This window comes from Oncorhynchus kisutch, unplaced genomic scaffold (assembly GCF_002021735.2).
Source record: "Oncorhynchus kisutch isolate 150728-3 unplaced genomic scaffold, Okis_V2 scaffold768, whole genome shotgun sequence".
Classification (NCBI taxonomy): Eukaryota; Metazoa; Chordata; class Actinopteri; order Salmoniformes; family Salmonidae; genus Oncorhynchus; species Oncorhynchus kisutch.
The window spans coordinates 113563-137194 of record NW_022262713.1 but is presented as its reverse complement, the minus strand read 5'-3'; the positions used below and the strand labels follow the sequence as shown (position 1 = coordinate 137194).

Here is a 23632-nt window from a genome sequence, read left to right as displayed (position 1 = left end):
TAATTTTTGCTTGTAAGCAGGAATCAGGAGGATAGAATTGGTCGGATTTACCAAATGGAGGGTGAGGGAGAGCTTTGTACGCGTGTGTGGAGTACAGGTGATCTAGAATTGTTTATTTATCTGTTATTTTACCAGGTAAGTTGACTGAGAACACATTCTCATTTGCAGCAACAACCTGGGGAATAGGTACAGGTGACAGGAGGGGGATGAATGAGCCAATTGTAAACTGGGGATTATTAGGTGACCATGATGGTTTGATGGCCAGATTGGGAATTTAGCCAGGACACCGGGGTTAACACCCCTACTCTTACGGTAAGTGCCATGGGATCTTTAATGATCGCAGAGAGTCAGGACACCCGTTTAACGTCCCATCCGAAAGATGGCACCCTTCACAGGGCAGTGTCCCCAATCACTGCCCTGGGGCATTGGGATATTTTTTAGACCAGAGGAAAGTGTGTCTCCTACTGGCCCTCCAACACCACTTCCAGCAGCATCTGGTCTCCCATCCAGGACCAACCCTGCTTAGCTTCAGAAGCAAGCCAGCAGTGGTATGCAATGTGGTATGCTGCTGGCAAGGTATTGCATATATTTAATATGCTGGTAGAAATGAGGTAGAACTGATTTAAGTTTCCCTGCATTAAAGTCTCCGGCCACTAGGAGAGCCGCCTCTGGGTGAGTGGTTTCCTGTTTGCTTATTTCCTTATACAGCTGACTGAGTGCGGTCTTAGTGCCAGCATCTGTCTGTGGTGGTAAATAAACAGCCATGAAAAGTATAGCTGAAAACTCTCTAGGCAAATAGTGTGGTCTGTATTTTATCACAAGATTCTCTACTTCAGGCGAGCAAAATCTAGACTTCCTTAGATTTCGTGCACCAGCTGTTGTTTACAAATATTCACAGACCGCCCCCCCCCCCCCTCGTCTTACCGGAGTGTGCTGTTCTATCCTGCCGGTGCAGCTTATATCCCGCTAGCTGAATATCCATGTCATCATTCAGCCATGATTCCGTGAAACATAAGATATTACAGAGTATGATGTCCCGTTGGTAGGATTTTCGTGATCGTACCTCGTCTAGTTTATTGTCCAATGATTGCACATTGGCGAGTAATATTGACGGTAACGGCAGCTTTCCCAGTTGCCTTCTGCGGATCCTTACGAGGCATCCCGCTTTGTGTCCTCTGTACCTGCGTCTCTTCCTCTTGCAAATAACTGGGATGTTGGCCTTGTCGGGTGTTTGGAGGATGTCCTGTACGTCCTGCTGGTTGAAGAAAACATCTAATCTGAGGTGAGTGATCGCTGTCCTGACATCCTAACTAACGAACTGGTGCCTGTATAGAGGCTCGCTACTGTATAGAACCTCGCTACTGTATAGAGCCTCGCTACTGTATAGAGCCTCACTACTGTATAGAGTCTAGCTACTGTATAGAGTCTAGCTACTGTATAGAGTCTAGCTACTGTATAGTCTAGCTACTGTATAGAGCCTCACTACTGTATAGAGTCTAGCTACTGTATAGAGTCTAGCTACTGTATAGAGTCTAGCTACTGTATAGAGCCTCACTACTGTATAGAGCCTCACTACTGTATAGAGCCTCACTACTGTATAGAGCCTCACTACTGTATAGAGCCTCACTACTGTATAGAGCCTAGCTACTGTATAGAGTCTAGCTACTGTATAGAGCCTCACTACTGTATAGAGCCTCACTACTGTATAGAGCCTCACTACTGTATAGAGCCTCACTACTGTATAGAGCCTCACTACTGTATAGAGCCTCACTACTGTATAGAGTCTAGCTACTGTATAGAGCCTCACTACTGTATAGAGCCTAGCTACTGTATAGAGCCTCACTACTGTATAGAGTCTAGCTACTGTATAGAGTCTAGCTACTGTATAGAGTCTAGCTACTGTATAGAGTCTAGCTACTGTATAGAGCCTCACTACTGTATAGAGCCTCACTACTGTATAGAGCCTCACTACTGTATAGAGTCTAGCTACTGTATAGAGTCTAGCTACTGTATAGAGCCTCACTACTGTATAGAGTCTAGCTACTGTATAGAGTCTAGCTACTGTATAGAGTCTAGCTACTGTATAGAGCCTCACTACTGTATAGAGCCTCACTACTGTATAGAGCCTCACTACTGTATAGAGCCTCACTACTGTATAGAGCCTCACTACTGTATAGAGTCTAGCTACTGTATAGAGTCTAGCTACTGTATAGAGCCTCACTACTATGTATAGAGCCTAGCTACTGTATAGAGCCTCACTACTGTATAGAGCCTCACTACTGTATAGAGTCTAGCTACTGTATAGAGTCTAGCTACTGTATAGAGCCTCACTACTGTATAGAGTCTAGCTACTGTATAGAGCCTCACTACTGTAGAGCCTCACTACTGTATAGAGTCTAGCTACTGTATAGAGTCTAGCTACTGTATAGAGCCTCACTACTGTATAGAGTCTAGCTACTGTATAGAGCCTCACTACTGTATAGAGCCTCACTACTGTATAGAGCCTCACTACTGTATAGAGCCTAGCTACTGTATAGAGCCTCACTACTGTATAGAGCCTCACTACTGTATAGAGCCTAGCTACTGTATAGAGCCTCACTACTGTATAGAGCCTAGCTACTGTATAGAGCCTCACTACTGTATAGAGTCTAGCTACTGTATAGAGTCTAGCTACTGTATAGAGTCTAGCTACTGTATAGAGTCTAGCTACTGTATAGAGCCTCACTACTGTATAGAGCCTCACTACTGTATAGAGCCTCACTACTGTATAGAGCCTAGCTACTGTATAGAGCCTCACTACTGTATAGAGCCTCACTACTGTATAGAGTCTAGCTACTGTATAGAGTCTAGCTACTGTATAGAGTCTAGCTACTGTATAGAGCCTCACTACTGTATAGAGTCTAGCTACTGTATAGAGCCTCACTACTGTATAGAGTCTAGCTACTGTATAGAGCCTCACTACTGTAGAGCCTCACTACTGTATAGAGCCTCACTACTGTATAGAGCCTCACTACTGTATAGAGCCTCACTACTGTATATAGCCTCACTACTGTATAGAGCCTCACTACTGTATAGAGTCTAGCTACTGTATAGAGCCTCACTACTGTATAGAGCCTCACTACTGTATAGAGCCTCACTACTGTATAGAGTCTAGCTACTGTATAGAGCCTCACTACTGTATAGAGCCTCACTACTGTATAGAGCCTCACTACTGTATAGAGTCTAGCTACTGTATAGAGCCTCACTACTGTATAGAGCCTCACTACTGTATAGAGCCTCACTACTGTATAGAGTCTAGCTACTGTATAGAGCCTCACTACTGTATAGAGCCTCACTACTGTATAGAGCCTCACTACTGTATAGAGTCTAGCTACTGTATAGAGCCTCACTACTGTATAGAGTCTAGCTACTGTATAGAGTCTAGCTACTGTATAGAGCCTCACTACTGTATAGAGCCTCACTACTGTATAGAGTCTAGCTACTGTATAGAGCCTCACTACTGTATAGAGCCTCACTACTGTATAGAGCCTCACTACTGTATAGAGCCTAGCTACTGTATAGAGCCTCACTACTGTATAGAGTCTAGCTACTGTATAGAGTCTAGCTACTGTATAGAGCCTCACTACTGTATAGAGCCTCACTACTGTATAGAGCCTCACTACTGTATAGAGCCTCACTACTGTATAGAGCCTAGCTACTGTATAGAGTCTAGCTACTGTATAGAGCCTCACTACTGTATAGAGCCTAGCTACTGTATAGAGTCTAGCTACTGTATAGAGCCTCACTACTGTATAGAGCCTCACTACTGTATAGAGTCTAGCTACTGTATAGAGTCTAGCTACTGTATAGAGTCTAGCTACTGTATAGAGCCTCGCTACTGTATAGAGCCTCTCTACTGTATAGAGCCTCACTACTGTATAGAGCCTCACTACTGTATAGAGCCTCACTACTGTATAGAGCCTCACTACTGTATAGAGCCTAGCTACTGTATAGAGTCTAGCTACTGTATAGAGCCTCACTACTGTATAGAGCCTCACTACTGTATAGAGCCTCACTACTGTATAGAGCCTCACTACTGTATAGAGCCTAGCTACTGTATAGAGTCTAGCTACTGTATAGAGCCTCACTACTGTATAGAGCCTAGCTACTGTATAGAGTCTAGCTACTGTATAGACCCTCACTACTGTATAGAGCCTCACTACTGTATAGAGCCTAGCTACTGTATAGAGTCTAGCTACTGTATAGAGTCTAGCTACTGTATAGAGTCTAGCTACTGTATAGAGCCTCACTACTGTATAGAGTCTAGCTACTGTATAGAGTCTAGCTACTGTATAGAGCCTCACTACTGTATAGAGCCTAGCTACTGTATAGAGCCTCACTACTGTATAGAGCCTCACTACTGTATAGAGTCTAGCTACTGTATAGAGTCTAGCTACTGTATAGAGTCTAGCTACTGTATAGAGTCTAGCTACTGTATAGAGCCTCGCTACTGTATAGAGCCTCTCTACTGTATAGAGCCTCACTACTGTATAGAGCCTCACTACTGTATAGAGCCTCACTACTGTATAGAGCCTCACTACTGTATAGAGCCTCGCTACTGTATAGAGTCTAGCTACTGTATAGAGCCTCACTACTGTATAGAGCCTCACTACTGTATAGAGCCTCACTACTGTATAGAGCCTAGCTACTGTATAGAGTCTAGCTACTGTATAGAGCCTCACTACTGTATAGAGCCTAGCTACTGTATAGACCCTCACTACTGTATAGAGCCTCACTACTGTATAGAGCCTAGCTACTGTATAGAGTCTAGCTACTGTATAGAGTCTAGCTACTGTATAGAGTCTAGCTACTGTATAGAGCCTCGCTACTGTATAGAGTCTAGCTACTGTATAGAGTCTAGCTACTGTATAGAGCCTCACTACTGTATAGAGCCTCACTACTGTATAGAGTCTAGCTACTGTATAGAGTCTAGCTACTGTATAGAGCCTAGCTACTGTATAGAGCCTAGCTACTGTATAGAGCCTAGCTACTGTATAGAGCCTAGCTACTGTATAGAGCCTCACTACTGTATAGAGTCTAGCTACTGTATAGAGCCTAGCTACTGTATAGAGCCTAGCTACTGTATAGAGTCTAGCTACTGTATAGAGCCTAGCTACTGTATAGAGTCTAGCTACTGTATAGAGTCTCACTACTGTATAGAGCCTCACTACTGTATAGAGCCTCACTACTGTATAGAGCCTAGCTACTGTATAGAGCCTAGCTACTGTATAGAGTCTAGCTACTGTATAGAGTCTAGCTACTGTATAGAGCCTCACTACTGTATAGAGTCTAGCTACTGTATAGAGCCTCACTACTGTATAGAGCCTCACTACTGTATAGAGTCTAGCTACTGTATAGAGTCTAGCTACTGTATAGAGCCTCACTACTGTATAGAGCCTCACTACTGTATAGAGTCTAGCTACTGTATAGAGTCTAGCTACTGTATAGAGCCTCACTACTGTATAGAGCCTAGCTACTGTATAGAGCCTCACTACTGTATAGAGCCTCACTACTGTATAGAGTCTAGCTACTGTATAGAGTCTAGCTACTGTATAGAGTCTAGCTACTGTATAGAGCCTCACTACTGTATAGAGCCTCACTACTGTATAGAGCCTCGCTACTGTATAGAGTCTAGCTACTGTATAGAGTCTAGCTACTGTATAGAGTCTAGCTACTGTATAGAGCCTCACTACTGTATAGAGTCTAGCTACTGTATAGAGTCTAGCTACTGTATAGAGCCTCACTACTGTATAGAGCCTAGCTACTGTATAGAGCCTCACTACTGTATAGAGCCTCACTACTGTATAGAGTCTAGCTACTGTATAGAGTCTAGCTACTGTATAGAGTCTAGCTACTGTATAGAGCCTCGCTACTGTATAGAGCCTCTCTACTGTATAGAGCCTCACTACTGTATAGAGCCTCACTACTGTATAGAGCCTCACTACTGTATAGAGCCTCACTACTGTATAGAGCCTCGCTACTGTATAGAGTCTAGCTACTGTATAGAGCCTCACTACTGTATAGAGCCTCACTACTGTATAGAGCCTCACTACTGTATAGAGCCTCACTACTGTATAGAGCCTAGCTACTGTATAGAGTCTAGCTACTGTATAGAGCCTCACTACTGTATAGAGCCTAGCTACTGTATAGACCCTCACTACTGTATAGAGCCTCACTACTGTATAGAGCCTAGCTACTGTATAGAGTCTAGCTACTGTATAGAGTCTAGCTACTGTATAGAGCCTCACTACTGTATAGAGTCTAGCTACTGTATAGAGCCTAGCTACTGTATAGAGCCTCACTACTGTATAGAGCCTCACTACTGTATAGAGCCTAGCTACTGTATAGAGCCTAGCTACTGTATAGAGCCTAGCTACTGTATAGAGCCTAGCTACTGTATAGAGCCTAGCTACTGTATAGAGTCTAGCTACTGTATAGAGCCTCACTACTGTATAGAGTCTAGCTACTGTATAGAGTCTAGCTACTGTATAGAGCCTCACTACTGTATAGAGCCTAGCTACTGTATAGAGCCTCACTACTGTATAGAGCCTCACTACTGTATAGAGTCTAGCTACTGTATAGAGTCTAGCTACTGCTACTGTATAGAGTCTAGCTACTGTATAGAGTCTAGCTACTGTATAGAGCCTCGCTACTGTATAGAGCCTCTCTACTGTATAGAGCCTCACTACTGTATAGAGCCTCACTACTGTATAGAGCCTCACTACTGTATAGAGCCTCACTACTGTATAGAGCCTAGCTACTGTATAGAGTCTAGCTACTGTATAGAGCCTCACTACTGTATAGAGCCTCACTACTGTATAGAGCCTCACTACTGTATAGAGCCTCACTACTGTATAGAGCCTAGCTACTGTATAGAGTCTAGCTACTGTATAGAGCCTCACTACTGTATAGAGCCTAGCTACTGTATAGACCCTCACTACTGTATAGAGCCTCACTACTGTATAGAGTCTAGCTACTGTATAGAGTCTAGCTACTGTATAGAGTCTAGCTACTGTATAGAGCCTCACTACTGTATAGAGTCTAGCTACTGTATAGAGCCTCACTACTGTATAGAGCCTCACTACTGTATAGAGTCTAGCTACTGTATAGAGTCTAGCTACTGTATAGAGCCTCACTACTGTATAGAGCCTCACTACTGTATAGAGTCTAGCTACTGTATAGAGTCTAGCTACTGTATAGAGCCTCACTACTGTATAGAGCCTAGCTACTGTATAGAGCCTCACTACTGTATAGAGCCTCACTACTGTATAGAGTCTAGCTACTGTATAGAGTCTAGCTACTGTATAGAGTCTAGCTACTGTATAGAGCCTCACTACTGTATAGAGCCTCACTACTGTATAGAGCCTCGCTACTGTATAGAGTCTAGCTACTGTATAGAGTCTAGCTACTGTATAGAGTCTAGCTACTGTATAGAGCCTCACTACTGTATAGAGTCTAGCTACTGTATAGAGTCTAGCTACTGTATAGAGCCTCACTACTGTATAGAGCCTAGCTACTGTATAGAGCCTCACTACTGTATAGAGCCTCACTACTGTATAGAGTCTAGCTACTGTATAGAGTCTAGCTACTGTATAGAGTCTAGCTATTGTATAGAGCCTCGCTACTGTATAGAGCCTCTCTACTGTATAGAGCCTCACTACTGTATAGAGCCTCACTACTGTATAGAGCCTCACTACTGTATAGAGCCTCACTACTGTATAGAGCCTCGCTACTGTATAGAGTCTAGCTACTGTATAGAGCCTCACTACTGTATAGAGCCTCACTACTGTATAGAGCCTCACTACTGTATAGAGCCTCACTACTGTATAGAGCCTAGCTACTGTATAGAGTCTAGCTACTGTATAGAGCCTCACTACTGTATAGAGCCTAGCTACTGTATAGACCCTCACTACTGTATAGAGCCTCACTACTGTATAGAGCCTAGCTACTGTATAGAGTCTAGCTACTGTATAGAGTCTAGCTACTGTATAGAGTCTAGCTACTGTATAGAGCCTCACTACTGTATAGAGTCTAGCTACTGTATAGAGCCTAGCTACTGTATAGAGCCTCACTACTGTATAGAGCCTCACTACTGTATAGAGCCTCACTACTGTATAGAGCCTAGCTACTGTATAGAGCCTAGCTACTGTATAGAGCCTAGCTACTGTATAGAGCCTAGCTACTGTATAGAGCCTAGCTACTGTATAGAGCCTCACTACTGTATAGAGCCTCACTACTGTATAGAGTCTAGCTACTGTATAGAGCCTAGCTACTGTATAGAGCCTAGCTACTGTATAGAGCCTCACTACTGTATAGAGTCTAGCTACTGTATAGAGCCTAGCTACTGTATAGAGTCTAGCTACTGTATAGAGTCTCACTACTGTATAGAGCCTCACTACTGTATAGAGCCTCACTACTGTATAGAGCCTAGCTACTGTATAGAGCCTAGCTACTGTATAGAGTCTAGCTACTGTATAGAGCCTCACTACTGTATAGAGTCTAGCTACTGTATAGAGCCTCACTACTGTATAGAGCCTCACTACTGTATAGAGTCTAGCTACTGTATAGAGTCTAGCTACTGTATAGAGCCTCACTACTGTATAGAGCCTCACTACTGTATAGAGTCTAGCTAATGTATAGAGTCTAGCTACTGTATAGAGCCTCACTACTGTATAGAGCCTAGCTACTGTATAGAGCCTCACTACTGTATAGAGCCTCACTACTGTATAGAGTCTAGCTACTGTATAGAGTCTAGCTACTGTATAGAGTCTAGCTACTGTATAGAGCCTCACTACTGTATAGAGCCTCACTACTGTATAGAGCCTCACTACTGTATAGAGTCTAGCTACTGTATAGAGTCTAGCTACTGTATAGAGTCTAGCTACTGTATAGAGCCTAGCTACTGTATAGAGCCTCACTACTGTATAGAGTCTAGCTACTGTATAGAGTCTAGCTACTGTATAGAGTCTAGCTACTGTATAGAGCCTCACTACTGTATAGAGTCTAGCTACTGTATAGAGCCTCACTACTGTATAGAGCCTCACTACTGTATAGAGTCTAGCTACTGTATAGAGCCTCACTACTGTATAGAGCCTCACTACTGTATAGAGCCTCACTACTGTATAGAGTCTAGCTACTGTATAGAGCCTCACTACTGTATAGAGCCTCACTACTGTATAGAGCCTCACTACTGTATAGAGCCTCACTACTGTATAGAGTCTAGCTACTGTATAGAGCCTCACTACTGTATAGAGCCTCACTACTGTATAGAGCCTCACTACTGTATAGAGTCTAGCTACTGTATAGAGCCTCACTACTGTATAGAGCCTCACTACTGTATAGAGTCTAGCTACTGTATAGAGTCTAGCTACTGTATAGAGCCTCGCTACTGTATAGAGCCTCTCTACTGTATAGAGCCTCACTACTGTATAGAGCCTCACTACTGTATAGAGCCTAGCTACTGTATAGAGTCTAGCTACTGTATAGAGCCTCACTACTGTATAGAGCCTAGCTACTGTATAGACCCTCACTACTGTATAGAGCCTCACTACTGTATAGAGCCTAGCTACTGTATAGAGTCTAGCTACTGTATAGAGTCTAGCTACTGTATAGAGTCTAGCTACTGTATAGAGCCTCGCTACTGTATAGAGTCTAGCTACTGTATAGAGTCTAGCTACTGTATAGAGCCTCACTACTGTATAGAGCCTCACTACTGTATAGAGCCTCACTACTGTATAGAGTCTAGCTACTGTATAGAGTCTAGCTACTGTATAGAGCCTAGCTACTGTATAGAGCCTAGCTACTGTATAGAGCCTAGCTACTGTATAGAGCCTCACTACTGTATAGAGTCTAGCTACTGTATAGAGCCTAGCTACTGTATAGAGCCTAGCTACTGTATAGAGTCTAGCTACTGTATAGAGCCTAGCTACTGTATAGAGTCTAGCTACTGTATAGAGTCTCACTACTGTATAGAGCCTCACTACTGTATAGAGCCTCACTACTGTATAGAGCCTAGCTACTGTATAGAGCCTAGCTACTGTATAGAGTCTAGCTACTGTATAGAGTCTAGCTACTGTATAGAGCCTCACTACTGTATAGAGTCTAGCTACTGTATAGAGCCTCACTACTGTATAGAGCCTCACTACTGTATAGAGTCTAGCTACTGTATAGAGTCTAGCTACTGTATAGAGCCTCACTACTGTATAGAGCCTCACTACTGTATAGAGTCTAGCTACTGTATAGAGTCTAGCTACTGTATAGAGCCTCACTACTGTATAGAGCCTAGCTACTGTATAGAGCCTCACTACTGTATAGAGCCTCACTACTGTATAGAGTCTAGCTACTGTATAGAGTCTAGCTACTGTATAGAGTCTAGCTACTGTATAGAGCCTCACTACTGTATAGAGCCTCACTACTGTATAGAGCCTCGCTACTGTATAGAGTCTAGCTACTGTATAGAGTCTAGCTACTGTATAGAGTCTAGCTACTGTATAGAGCCTCACTACTGTATAGAGTCTAGCTACTGTATAGAGTCTAGCTACTGTATAGAGCCTCACTACTGTATAGAGCCTAGCTACTGTATAGAGCCTCACTACTGTATAGAGCCTCACTACTGTATAGAGTCTAGCTACTGTATAGAGTCTAGCTACTGTATAGAGTCTAGCTATTGTATAGAGCCTCGCTACTGTATAGAGCCTCTCTACTGTATAGAGCCTCACTACTGTATAGAGCCTCACTACTGTATAGAGCCTCACTACTGTATAGAGCCTCACTACTGTATAGAGCCTCGCTACTGTATAGAGTCTAGCTACTGTATAGAGCCTCACTACTGTATAGAGCCTCACTACTGTATAGAGCCTCACTACTGTATAGAGCCTCACTACTGTATAGAGCCTAGCTACTGTATAGAGTCTAGCTACTGTATAGAGCCTCACTACTGTATAGAGCCTAGCTACTGTATAGACCCTCACTACTGTATAGAGCCTCACTACTGTATAGAGCCTAGCTACTGTATAGAGTCTAGCTACTGTATAGAGTCTAGCTACTGTATAGAGTCTAGCTACTGTATAGAGCCTCACTACTGTATAGAGTCTAGCTACTGTATAGAGCCTCACTACTGTATAGAGCCTCACTACTGTATAGAGCCTCACTACTGTATAGAGCCTAGCTACTGTATAGAGCCTAGCTACTGTATAGAGCCTAGCTACTGTATAGAGCCTAGCTACTGTATAGAGCCTAGCTACTGTATAGAGCCTCACTACTGTATAGAGCCTAGCTACTGTATAGAGCCTAGCTACTGTATAGAGCCTAGCTACTGTATAGAGCCTCACTACTGTATAGAGTCTAGCTACTGTATAGAGCCTAGCTACTGTATAGAGTCTAGCTACTGTATAGAGTCTCACTACTGTATAGAGCCTCACTACTGTAGAGCCTCACTACTGTATAGAGCCTAGCTACTGTATAGAGCCTAGCTACTGTATAGAGTCTAGCTACTGTATAGAGCCTAGCTACTGTATAGAGCCTCACTACTGTATAGAGTCTAGCTACTGTATAGAGCCTCACTACTGTATAGAGCCTCACTACTGTATAGAGTCTAGCTACTGTATAGAGTCTAGCTACTGTATAGAGCCTCACTACTGTATAGAGCCTCACTACTGTATAGAGTCTAGCTACTGTATAGAGTCTAGCTACTGTATAGAGCCTCACTACTGTATAGAGCCTAGCTACTGTATAGAGCCTCACTACTGTATAGAGCCTCACTACTGTATAGAGTCTAGCTACTGTATAGAGTCTAGCTACTGTATAGAGTCTAGCTACTGTATAGAGCCTCACTACTGTATAGAGCCTCACTACTGTATAGAGCCTCACTACTGTATAGAGTCTAGCTACTGTATAGAGTCTAGCTACTGTATAGAGTCTAGCTACTGTATAGAGCCTCACTACTGTATAGAGTCTAGCTACTGTATAGAGTCTAGCTACTGTATAGAGTCTAGCTACTGTATAGAGCCTCACTACTGTATAGAGTCTAGCTACTGTATAGAGCCTCACTACTGTATAGAGCCTCACTACTGTATAGAGCCTCACTACTGTATAGAGTCTAGCTACTGTATAGAGCCTCACTACTGTATAGAGCCTCACTACTGTATAGAGCCTCACTACTGTATAGAGTCTAGCTACTGTATAGAGCCTCACTACTGTATAGAGCCTCACTACTGTATAGAGCCTCACTACTGTATAGAGCCTCACTACTGTATAGAGCCTCACTACTGTATAGAGTCTAGCTACTGTATAGAGCCTCACTACTGTATAGAGCCTCACTACTGTATAGAGCCTCACTACTGTATAGAGTCTAGCTACTGTATAGAGCCTCACTACTGTATAGAGCCTCACTACTGTATAGAGTCTAGCTACTGTATAGAGCCTCGCTACTGTATAGAGCCTCTCTACTGTATAGAGCCTCACTACTGTATAGAGCCTCACTACTGTATAGAGCCTCACTACTGTATAGAGCCTCACTACTGTATAGAGCCTAGCTACTGTATAGAGTCTAGCTACTGTATAGAGCCTCACTACTGTATAGAGCCTCACTACTGTATAGAGCCTCACTACTGTATAGAGCCTCACTACTGTATAGAGCCTAGCTACTGTATAGAGTCTAGCTACTGTATAGAGCCTCACTACTGTATAGAGCCTAGCTACTGTATAGACCCTCACTACTGTATAGAGCCTCACTACTGTATAGAGCCTAGCTACTGTATAGAGTCTAGCTACTGTATAGAGTCTAGCTACTGTATAGAGTCTAGCTACTGTATAGAGCCTCACTACTGTATAGAGTCTAGCTACTGTATAGAGTCTAGCTACTGTATAGAGCCTCACTACTGTATAGAGCCTCACTACTGTATAGAGCCTCACTACTGTATAGAGTCTAGCTACTGTATAGAGCCTAGCTACTGTATAGAGCCTAGCTACTGTATAGAGCCTAGCTACTGTATAGAGCCTAGCTACTGTATAGAGCCTAGCTACTGTATAGAGCCTCACTACTGTATAGAGTCTAGCTACTGTATAGAGCCTAGCTACTGTATAGAGCCTAGCTACTGTATAGAGCCTCACTACTGTATAGAGTCTAGCTACTGTATAGAGCCTAGCTACTGTATAGAGTCTAGCTACTGTATAGAGTCTCACTACTGTATAGAGCCTCACTACTGTATAGAGCCTCACTACTGTATAGAGCCTAGCTACTGTATAGAGCCTAGCTACTGTATTGAGTCTAGCTACTGTATAGAGTCTAGCTACTGTATAGAGCCTCACTACTGTATAGAGTCTAGCTACTGTATAGAGCCTCACTACTGTATAGAGCCTCACTACTGTATAGAGTCTAGCTACTGTATAGAGTCTAGCTACTGTATAGAGCCTCACTACTGTATAGAGCCTCACTACTGTATAGAGTCTAGCTACTGTATAGAGTCTAGCTACTGTATAGAGCCTCACTACTGTATAGAGCCTAGCTACTGTATAGAGCCTCACTACTGTATAGAGCCTCACTACTGTATAGAGTCTAGCTACTGTATAGAGTCTAGCTACTGTATAGAGTCTAGCTACTGTATAGAGCCTCACTACTGTATAGAGCCTCACTACTGTATAGAGCCTCACTACTGTATAGAGTCTAGCTACTGTATAGAGTCTAGCTACTGTATAGAGCCTAGCTACTGTATAGAGCCTCACTACTGTATAGAGTCTAGCTACTGTATAGAGTCTAGCTACTGTATAGAGTCTAGCTACTGTATAGAGCCTCACTACTGTATAGAGTCTAGCTACTGTATAGAGCCTCACTACTGTATAGAGCCTCACTACTGTATAGAGCCTCACTACTGTATAGAGCCTCACTACTGTATAGAGTCTAGCTACTGTATAGAGCCTCACTACTGTATAGAGCCTCACTACTGTATAGAGCCTCACTACTGTATAGAGTCTAGCTACTGTATAGAGCCTCACTACTGTATAGAGCCTCACTACTGTATAGAGTCTAGCTACTGTATAGAGCCTCACTACTGTATAGAGCCTCACTACTGTATAGAGTCTAGCTACTGTATAGAGCCTCACTACTGTATAGAGTCTAGCTACTGTATAGAGTCTAGCTACTGTATAGAGCCTCACTACTGTATAGAGCCTCACTACTGTATAGAGCCTCACTACTGTATAGGGCCTCACTACTGTATAGAGTCTAGCTACTGTATAGAGCCTCACTACTGTATAGAGCCTCACTACTGTATAGAGCCTAGCTACTGTAGAGCCTCACTACTGTATAGAGTCTAGCTACTGTATAGAGCCTCACTACTGTATAGAGCCTCACTACTGTATAGAGCCTCACTACTGTATAGAGCCTCACTACTGTATAGAGCCTCACTACTGTATAGAGCCTAGCTACTGTATAGAGTCTAGCTACTGTATAGAGCCTAGCTACTGTATAGAGTCTAGCTACTGTATAGAGCCTCGCTACTGTATAGAGCCTCTACTGTATAGAGCCTCACTACTGTATAGAGCCTCACTACTGTATAGAGCCTCACTACTGTATAGAGCCTAGCTACTGTATAGAGTCTAGCTACTGTATAGAGCCTCACTACTGTATAGAGCCTAGCTACTGTATAGAGTCTAGCTACTGTATAGAGCCTCACTACTGTATAGAGCCTCACTACTGTATAGAGCCTCGCTACTGTATAGAGCCTAGCTACTGTATAGAGTCTAGCTACTGTATAGAGTCTAGCTACTGTATAGAGTCTAGCTACTGTATAGAGCCTCACTACTGTATAGAGTCTAGCTACTGTATAGAGTCTAGCTACTGTATAGAGCCTCACTACTGTATAGAGTCTCACTACTGTATAGAGCCTCACTACTGTATAGAGCCTCACTACTGTATAGAGCCTCACTACTGTATAGAGCCTCACTACTGTATAGAGCCTAGCTACTGTATAGAGTCTAGCTACTGTATAGAGCCTCACTACTGTATAGAGCCTAGCTACTGTATAGAGTCTAGCTACTGTATAGAGCCTCACTACTGTATAGAGCCTCACTACTGTATAGAGCCTAGCTACTGTATAGAGTCTAGCTACTGTATAGAGTCTAGCTACTGTATAGAGTCTAGCTACTGTATAGAGCCTCACTACTGTATAGAGTCTAGCTACTGTATAGAGTCTAGCTACTGTATAGAGTCTAGCTACTGTATAGAGCCTCACTACTGTATAGAGTCTCACTACTGTATAGAGCCTCACTACTGTATAGAGCCTCACTACTGTATAGAGCCTCACTACTGTATAGAGCCTAGCTACTGTATAGAGCCTCGCTACTGTATAGAGTCTAGCTACTGTATAGAGCCTCACTACTGTATAGAGTCTAGCTACTGTATAGAGCCTCACTACTGTATAGAGCCTCACTACTGTATAGAGCCTCACTACTGTATAGAGCCTAGCTACTGTATAGAGCCTCGCTACTGTATAGGGTCTAGCTACTGTATAGAGCCTCACTACTGTATAGAGTCTAGCTACTGTATAGAGCCTCACTACTGTATAGAGCCTCGCTACTGTATAGAGTCTAGCTACTGTATAGAGCCTCACTACTGTTATTTTCACTGTCTTTTTTACTGTTGTTTTATTTCTGTACTTACCTATTGTTCACCTAATACCTTTTTTGCACTATTGGTTAGAGCCTGTATGTAAGCATTTCACTGTAAGGTGTCTACTCTACACCTGTTGTAGTCGACGCACGTGACAAATAAACTTAGATTTGAAACAACGTTGATTCAACCAGTGTGTGGAAGCTACTGTATTACTATACAGTTACAAGGCATTCATTCAATAGGAACATCTAAGCATGGCTTTGGGGAGCTGGGACATATGGTTGTTGTCTGTGTGAGTCCTCCTCCTGGCTGGAGAAGCAGAGGAAGAGGAAGGTGAGCCTGGACCACTGCCACAGTGTGGATGTGTTTCTTACAGCGCTCCACCAGGGTACTTGCCTGTCCGCACGTTAGGGAACAGATGGGACACGGCTCTCTGGAGCGCCCCCAATGATCCTCGAACCAATCAGCAAGACTCGCTGGGTGAGAGAGAAAGAGCCAGTCCCTGTGGTGGTTGCCATAGCGATGTGCTCCATCTATCCAACAAGCCTTCAGTCAATTGCCTCTAAAACAGTGGATTATAGCCTGGTTCCTCTGTGGTAAACACTCACTGGTCCCATAGCCTCTAAAACAGTGGATTATAGCCTGGTTCCTCTGTGGTAAACACTCACTGGTCCCATAGCCTCTAAAACAGTGGATTATAGCCTGGTTCTCTGTGGTAAACACTCACTGGTCCCATAGCCTCTAAAACAGTGGATTATAGCCTGGTCGCTCTGTGGTAAACACTCACTGGTCCCATAGCCTCTAAAACAGTGGATTATAGCCTGGTTCCTCTGTGGTAAACACTCACTGGTCTTGTACAGGCCAGGACATAGACAAGTGTTCATTGAGCCTCACTGGCGAAACCCACGAAAAGACAGACTTACTTCAACCTTCTAAACGTCAAGTGAGGACACATTTAGTTCCTTGGGTACTGAACAACATTTAGTTCCTTGGGTACTGAACAACATTTAGTTCCTTGGGTACTGAACAACATTTAGTTCCTTGGGTACTGAACAACAATTAGTTCCTTGGGTACTGAACAACAATTAGTTCCTTGGGTACTGAACAACAATTAGTTCCTTGGGTACTGAACAACAATTAGTTCCTTGGGTACTGAACAACAATTAGTTCCTTGGGTACTGAACAACAATTAGTTCCTTGGGTACTGAACAACAATTGTACAGACAGGACATACCGTGGTCTTTCAATGTAATATCATTTCAATGTGGAGGGGAAAGTCTGGCACTGTGAACTAGTGTTGCTATGACTCTCTAGGAGACTGGAGACCTACTTCTCTGGGACGGAGGCAGAGGTGTTGGGTCGGGACATAGAGGCAGTTCTCCTCTTGGTGAAGAAGATCTCCTTGTTGACCATGCGGACAGTTCCTCCATCACACTGGGCCTTACTGAGAGAGGCCTGGGACACATCTTCTTTGGTTAGATACCTGGATGGAGGGAGGAAGAGTATGGTTAGATACCTGGATGGAGGGAGGAAGAGTATGGTTAGATACCTGGATGGAGGGAGGAAGAGTATGGTTAGATACCTGGATGGAGGGAGGAAGAGTATGGTTAGATACCTGGATGGAGGGAGGAAGAGTATGGTTAGGTACCTGGATGGAGGGAGGAAGAGTATGGTTAGATACCAGAACGGAGGGATGGGGGAGGAGAGTGGGAGTTTGGTTAGGATGGAGGGAGGCAGGCAGGGAGGGAGGAGAAAGTTACCTGGGGGGAGGAAGGATGAGAAGGAGGAGGAAGAGTAAGGTCAGATAGTTGGATGAGGAGAGGAAGGGGACACATCAAAGAGGAGGAATCTTGAAGAAAGGAGGAGGAGGAGGAAGAAGAGAGGAAGGGGCAGATTTGCATGAAAGAAAGAAGGGGTGAGGGGACTGTTGGGCTTCAAACAGCCCAGTGTAGAGAGGCTGGATGAAAGGACATGAAAGACAGGTCCAGCTGACAGTAGTACTGAGAGGTGTTGGGCGGAGGGGTGTGTGTGTGTGTGTGTCCAAAAGGCTAAACTGATCCTATATCAGCAGCACTCCTACTCTGAGTCCCTTCGTGAAGACGGCCCTGATCCTTCAGGACAACCCAGCACAGCACTACAGCAGAGTCTAACTAACCTCAGGATAATCACCTTCCCATCCATCTCCTTACTACAAGATAATCACCTTCCCATCCATCTTCTTACTACAAGATAATCACCTTCCCATCCATCTCCTCACTACAAGATAATCACCTTCCCATCCACCTCCTTACTATAAGATAATCACCTTCCCATCCATATCCTTACTCCTGTATTGTATTAGCTCAGTTACAGTGTGAATCTCTACCTCTGTAGGAACCAGGGTTCGCAGTTGGACTTCGTTTCTACCATACTTTCTCAGCTTGAAGTCTTTAACCAACATATCATCTCTGGAAATCAGCTTGATGCGCAGTCAATGGGGCAAACTTTGATTAGCGAATAAATCCCACATTCTGTCAAATGCTTTCCTCCTACGTCCACTGTGATTGGCTCTTGAGACACCCACCCCCACATGAACCAGGATGAATCTGTGATTAACTGATGCCGTCTGGGCACCAACACAGCAGGATGGAGACATAGGACAGGTTCAACCCCCCTCCCCCCACCACCTACCTCTTGGTGCTGCTGTGTTTGCGCTGGGTGCTGGTCAGTTGGTCCAGGACCAGGACTGGGCTGCAGAACAGGAGACCACTGCGGCGGATCAGTCTCTGCTTCATGGCTGTCAGAGTGCTCCACTGCTGAACAAACCTCAATATCTGACCCACACAGACAGTCACATCAACACCACTTTAAACCTCAGTGCCTTACCCACACAGATAGTCACATCAACTCCACTTTAAACCTCAGTGCCTGACCCACACAGAGAGAGTCACTTTGAAGCAGTCAAAAAAAGACACAATCTGTAATTCATTTTACAGCCAAACGGCAGCCACATTAAATGAAATGACCATTGAACAGTGCCTTTAAATGACTGTGCCTTTAAAATGCCTACCTCTAGGCGACAGCTTCCCTGTAGTGACTACAGTGACGTCTACCTCTAGGCGACAGCTTCCCTGTAGTGACTACAGTGACGTCTACCTCTAGGCGACAGCTTCCCTGTAGTGACTACAGTGACGTCTACCTCTAGGCGACAGCTTCCCTATAGTGACTACAGTGACGTCTACCTCTAGGCGACAGCTTCCCTGTAGTGACGTCTACCTCTAGGCGACAGCTTCCCTGTAGTGACGTCTACCTCTAGGCGACAGCTTCCCTGTAGTGACGTCTACCTCTAGGCGACAGCTTCCCTGTAGTGACGTCTATCTCTAGTTGACAGCTTCCCTGTAGCGACTACAGTGACGTCTACCTCTAGGTGACAGCTTCCCTGTAGTGACTACAGTGACGTCTACCTCTAGGTGACAGCTTCCCTGTAGTGACTACAGTGACGTCTACCTCTAGGTGACAGCTTCCCTGTAGTGACTACAGTGACGTCTACCTCTAGGTGACAGCTTCCCTGTAGTGACTACAGTGACGTCTACCTCTAGGTGACAGCTTCCCTGTAGTGACTACATTGACGTCTACCTCTAGGTGACAGCTTCCCTGTAGTGACTACATTGACGTCTACCTCTAGGTGACAGCTTCCCTGTAGTGACTACAGTAACGTCTACCTCTAGGTAACAGCTTCCCTGTAGTGACTACAGTGATGTCTACCTCTAGGTGACCTCCTGTGACTAGACTACAGTGATGTCTACTTGCGGGTCAAACAAACCGACCTGTGTCCTGTTCTCTCTGCGTCTGAAGGCTTCAGGCAGGTCCTCCCAGCTGTCCAGTTTAATGTCCAGAGGAATGAAATTCCAGTGCAGTGGACTGTCCTCCTGATGAAGGGAGAGACACAGAGGATAAGACACATTCACACACTTCAGCTGTTAGCCAAGTCCTCATACGTTATACTTTACATTTCACCCAGATTGATAAATCTGATCCCATTTTCATTCAGCAGTTGATTAAATCCATTTCTGAATAATGTGAGTGGCCTAGGATGAATCAAATCCGACATGATTTAAAAGGGTAAACCACGTCTGATTTATGCCTTAAAAGGGTATTGTTATGTTGAAGAAGGTAGATAGATGCTTATCCTTTGATGGTACATAAGAGGTCTGTCACAGAAAATTTTACATTTCCATTTCAATTGGTCACTCATATCAAAGACATATTGGACTACAGGTATTAAAGAGGGGAAATGAAGGAGTAGGAGAGAGGAGGAAGAGGAGAGAGGGGAAGGAGGAGTAGGGAGGAGGAAGAGGAGAGAGGGGAAGGAGGAAGAGGAGAGAGGGGAAGGAGGAAGAGGAGGAAGAGGAGAGAGGGGAAGGAGGAGGAGGGAGGAGGAAGAGGAGAGAGGGGAAGGAGGAAGAGGAAAGAGGGGAAGAGGAGGAGGGAGGAGGAAGAGGAGAGAGGGGAAGGAGGAAGAGGAGAGAGGGGAAGAGGAGTAGGAGAGAGGGGAAGAGGAGAGGGGGGAAGGAGGAAGAGGAGAGAGGGGAAGGAGGAAGAGGAGGAAGAGGAGAGAGGGGAAGGAGGAGGAGGGAGGAGGAAGAGGAGAGAGGGGAAGGAGGAAGAGGAAAGAGGGGAAGAGGAGGAGGGAGGAGGAAGAGGAGAGAGGGGAAGGAGGAAGAGGAGAGAGGGGAAGAGGAGTAGGAGAGAGGGGAAGAGGAGAGGGGAAGGAGGAGGAGGGAGGAGGAGAGAGGCAGAAGAGGAGGCGAGAGGGGACGAGGAGGCGAGAGGGGACGAGGAGGCGAGAGGGGACGAGGAGGCAAGAGGGGACGAGGAAGGAGGGGGGAAGAGGAGGCGAGAGGGGAAGAGGAAGGAGGGGGGAAGAGGAGGCGAGAGGGGAAGAGGAGGCGAGAGGGGACGAGGAGGCGAGAGGGGAAGAGGAGGCGAGAGGGGAAGAGGAGGCGAGAGGGGAAGAGGAAGGAGGAGTGTTGAGTACAGAGTAGCAGCATCGTCATGTACCTGGGAGTAAAGGTAGATACGCTCAGTGTTCTTGCTGGCGCAGAACTTCATGTTGGGGTACAGGGGGAGACTGGCCGTAGCATCACCATCAGCAGGACTAAATACACTGTCTGTCTGGGCTGCAGGGAGGGAGAGAGGAGAAAGGTCACTACGGTCTAGGGGTGAGGCTCCCTAATGATCACAATGCCTGCAAGAAAAGGTCAATTGGTGGAAATCAGACTCCATATTACATCTAGGAGGGACAGTCACAGTACACAGCAGCTTTAGTTAGAACAGACAGGATATCTATCTAGGTGGACGACAGCAGCTTTAGTTAGAACAGACAGGATATCTATCTAGGTGACGACAGCAGCTTTAGTTAGAACAGACAGGATATCTATCTAGGTGACGACAGCAGCTTTAGTTAGAACAGACAGGATATCTATCTAGGTTTGGCCCTGTCCGGGGGTGTCCTCGGATGGGGCCACAGTGTCTCCTGACCCCTCCTGTCTCAGCCTCCAGTATTTATGCTGCAGTAGTTTATGTGTCGGGGGGCTGGGGTCAGTTTGTTATATCTGGAGTACTTCTCCTGTCCTATGTGAATCTAAGTGTGCGTTCTCTAATTTCTCTCTCTCGGAGGACCTGAGCCCTAGGACCATGCCCCAGGACTACCTGACATGATGACTCCTTGCTGTCCCCAGTCCACCTGGCCATGCTGCTGTTCCAGTTTCAACTGACCTGAGCCCTAGGACCATGCCCCAGGACTACCTGACATGATGACTCCTTGCTGTCCCCAGTCCACCTGGCCATGCTGCTGCTCCAGTTTCAACTTCCACCTGACTGTGCTGCTGCTCCAGTTTCAACTGTTCTGCCTTATTATTATTCGACCATGCTGGTCATTTATGAACATTTGAACATCTTGGCCATGTTCTGTTATAATCTCCACCCGGCACAGCCAGAAGAGGACTGGCCACCCCACATAGCCTGGTTCCTCTCTAGGTTTCTTCCTAGGTATTGGCCTTTCTAGGGAGTTTTTCCTAGCCACCGTGCTTCTACACCTGCATTGCTTGCTGTTTGGGGTTTTAGGCTGGGTTTCTGTACAGCACTTTGAGATATCAGCTGATGTACGAAGGGCTATATAAATACATTTGATTTGATTTGATTTGGACGACAGCAGCTTTAGTTAGAACAGACAGGATATCTATCTAGGTGACGACAGCAGCTTTAGTTAGAACAGACAGGATATCTATCTAGGTGGACGACAGCAGCTTTAGTTAGAACAGACAGGAAATCTATCTAGGTGGCGACAGCAGCTTTAGTTAGAACAGACAGGATATCTATCTAGGTGGCGACAGCAGCTTTAGTTAGAACAGACAGGAAATCTATCTAGGTGGCGACAGCAGCTTTAGTTAGAACAGACAGGATATCTATCTAGGTGGACGACAGCAGCTTTAGTTAGAACAGACAGGATATCTATCTAGGTGGCGACAGCAGCTTTAGTTAGAACAGACAGGATATCTATCTAGGTGGCGACAGCAGCTTTAGTTAGAACAGACAGGATATCTATCTAGGTGACGACAGCAGCTTTAGTTAGAACAGACAGGATATCTATCTATCTAGGTGACGACAGCAGCTTTAGTTAGTACAGACAGGATATCTATGCCTCTCTGTCGTCTAGAATCTAATGCCTCTCTGTCATCTAGAATCTAATGCCTCTCTGTCGTCTAGAATCTAATGCCTCTCTGTCGTCTAGAATCGAATGCCTCTCTGTCGTCTAGAATCTAATGCCTCTCTGTCGTCTAGAATCTAATGCCTCTCTGTCGTCTAGAATCTAATGCCTCTCTGTCGTCTAGAATCTAATGCCTCTCTGTCGTCTAGAATCTAATGCCTCTCTGTCGTCTAGAATCTAATGACTCTCTTTCGTCTAGAATCTAATGACTCTCTGTCGTCTAGAATCTAATGCCTCTCTGTCGTCTAGAATCTAATGCCTCTCTGTCGTCTAGAATCTAATGCCTCCCTGTCGTCTAGAATCTAATGCCTCCCTGTCGTCTAGAATCGAATGCCTCCCTGTCGTCTAGAATCGAATGCCTCCCTGTCGTCTAGAATCGAATGCCTCTCTGTCGTCTAGAATCGAATGCCTCTCTGTCTTCTAGAATCAAATGCCTCTCTGTCGTCTAGAATCTAATGCCTCCCTGTCGTCTAGAATCGAATGCCTCCCTGTCGTCTAGAATCGAATGCCTCCCTGTCGTCTAGAATCGAATGCCTCTCTGTCTTCTAGAATCTAATGCCTCTCTGTCTTCTAGAATCTAATGCCTCTCTGTCTTCTAGAATCTAATGCCTCTCTGTCTTCTAGAATCTAATGACTCTCTGTCTTCTAGAATCTAATGCCTCTCTGTCTTCTAGAATCTAATGCCTCTCTGTCTTCTAGAATCTAATGCCTCTCTGTCTTCTAGAATCTAATGCCTCTCTGTCTTCTAGAATCCTCTCCCTCTCTCGATGGGAAACATGTGTTAACATTGTCAAAGCAAGTGAGGTAGATAATATACAAAAGTGAAATAAACAATAAAAATGAACAGTAAACATTACACTCACAGAAGTTCCAAAAGAATAAAGACATTTCAAATGTCACATTATGTATATATACAGTGTTGTAACGATGTACAAATAGTTCAAGTACAAAAGGGAAAATAAATAAACATACATATGGGTCGTATTTACAATGTTCTTCACTGGTTGACCTTTTCTTGTGGCAACAGGTCACACATCTTGCTGCTGTGATGTCACACTGTGGTATTTCACCCAATAGATAAAGGGAGTTTCTAACAATTGGTTTTGTTTTTGAATTCTTTGTGGATCTGTGTAATCTGAGGGAAATATGTGTCTCTAATATAGTCATACATTGGGCAGGAGGTTAGGAAGTACACCACAGTTTCCACCTCATTTTGTGGGCAGAGTGCCCATAGC

At 44.6% G+C, this 23632-nt stretch overlaps 1 protein-coding gene across 2 annotated transcripts in view; it reads right to left on the bottom strand.

Moving 5' to 3' along the window:
• Nucleotides 1-23632, bottom strand: part of LOC116361898 (DNA annealing helicase and endonuclease ZRANB3) — a 79491-nt gene that overhangs the window by 8887 nt on the left and 46972 nt on the right. For both annotated transcript variants that reach the window (XM_031816260.1, XM_031816261.1), the window contains 4 exons: nucleotides 20690-20808; nucleotides 19456-19557; nucleotides 18320-18462; nucleotides 16980-17132 (listed from right to left, as the gene is read on the bottom strand). In XM_031816260.1, coding sequence (XP_031672120.1) covers nucleotides 16980-17132; nucleotides 18320-18462; nucleotides 19456-19557; nucleotides 20690-20808 — 517 coding nt within the window. The remainder of the gene's footprint in view (nucleotides 1-16979; nucleotides 17133-18319; nucleotides 18463-19455; nucleotides 19558-20689; nucleotides 20809-23632) is intronic.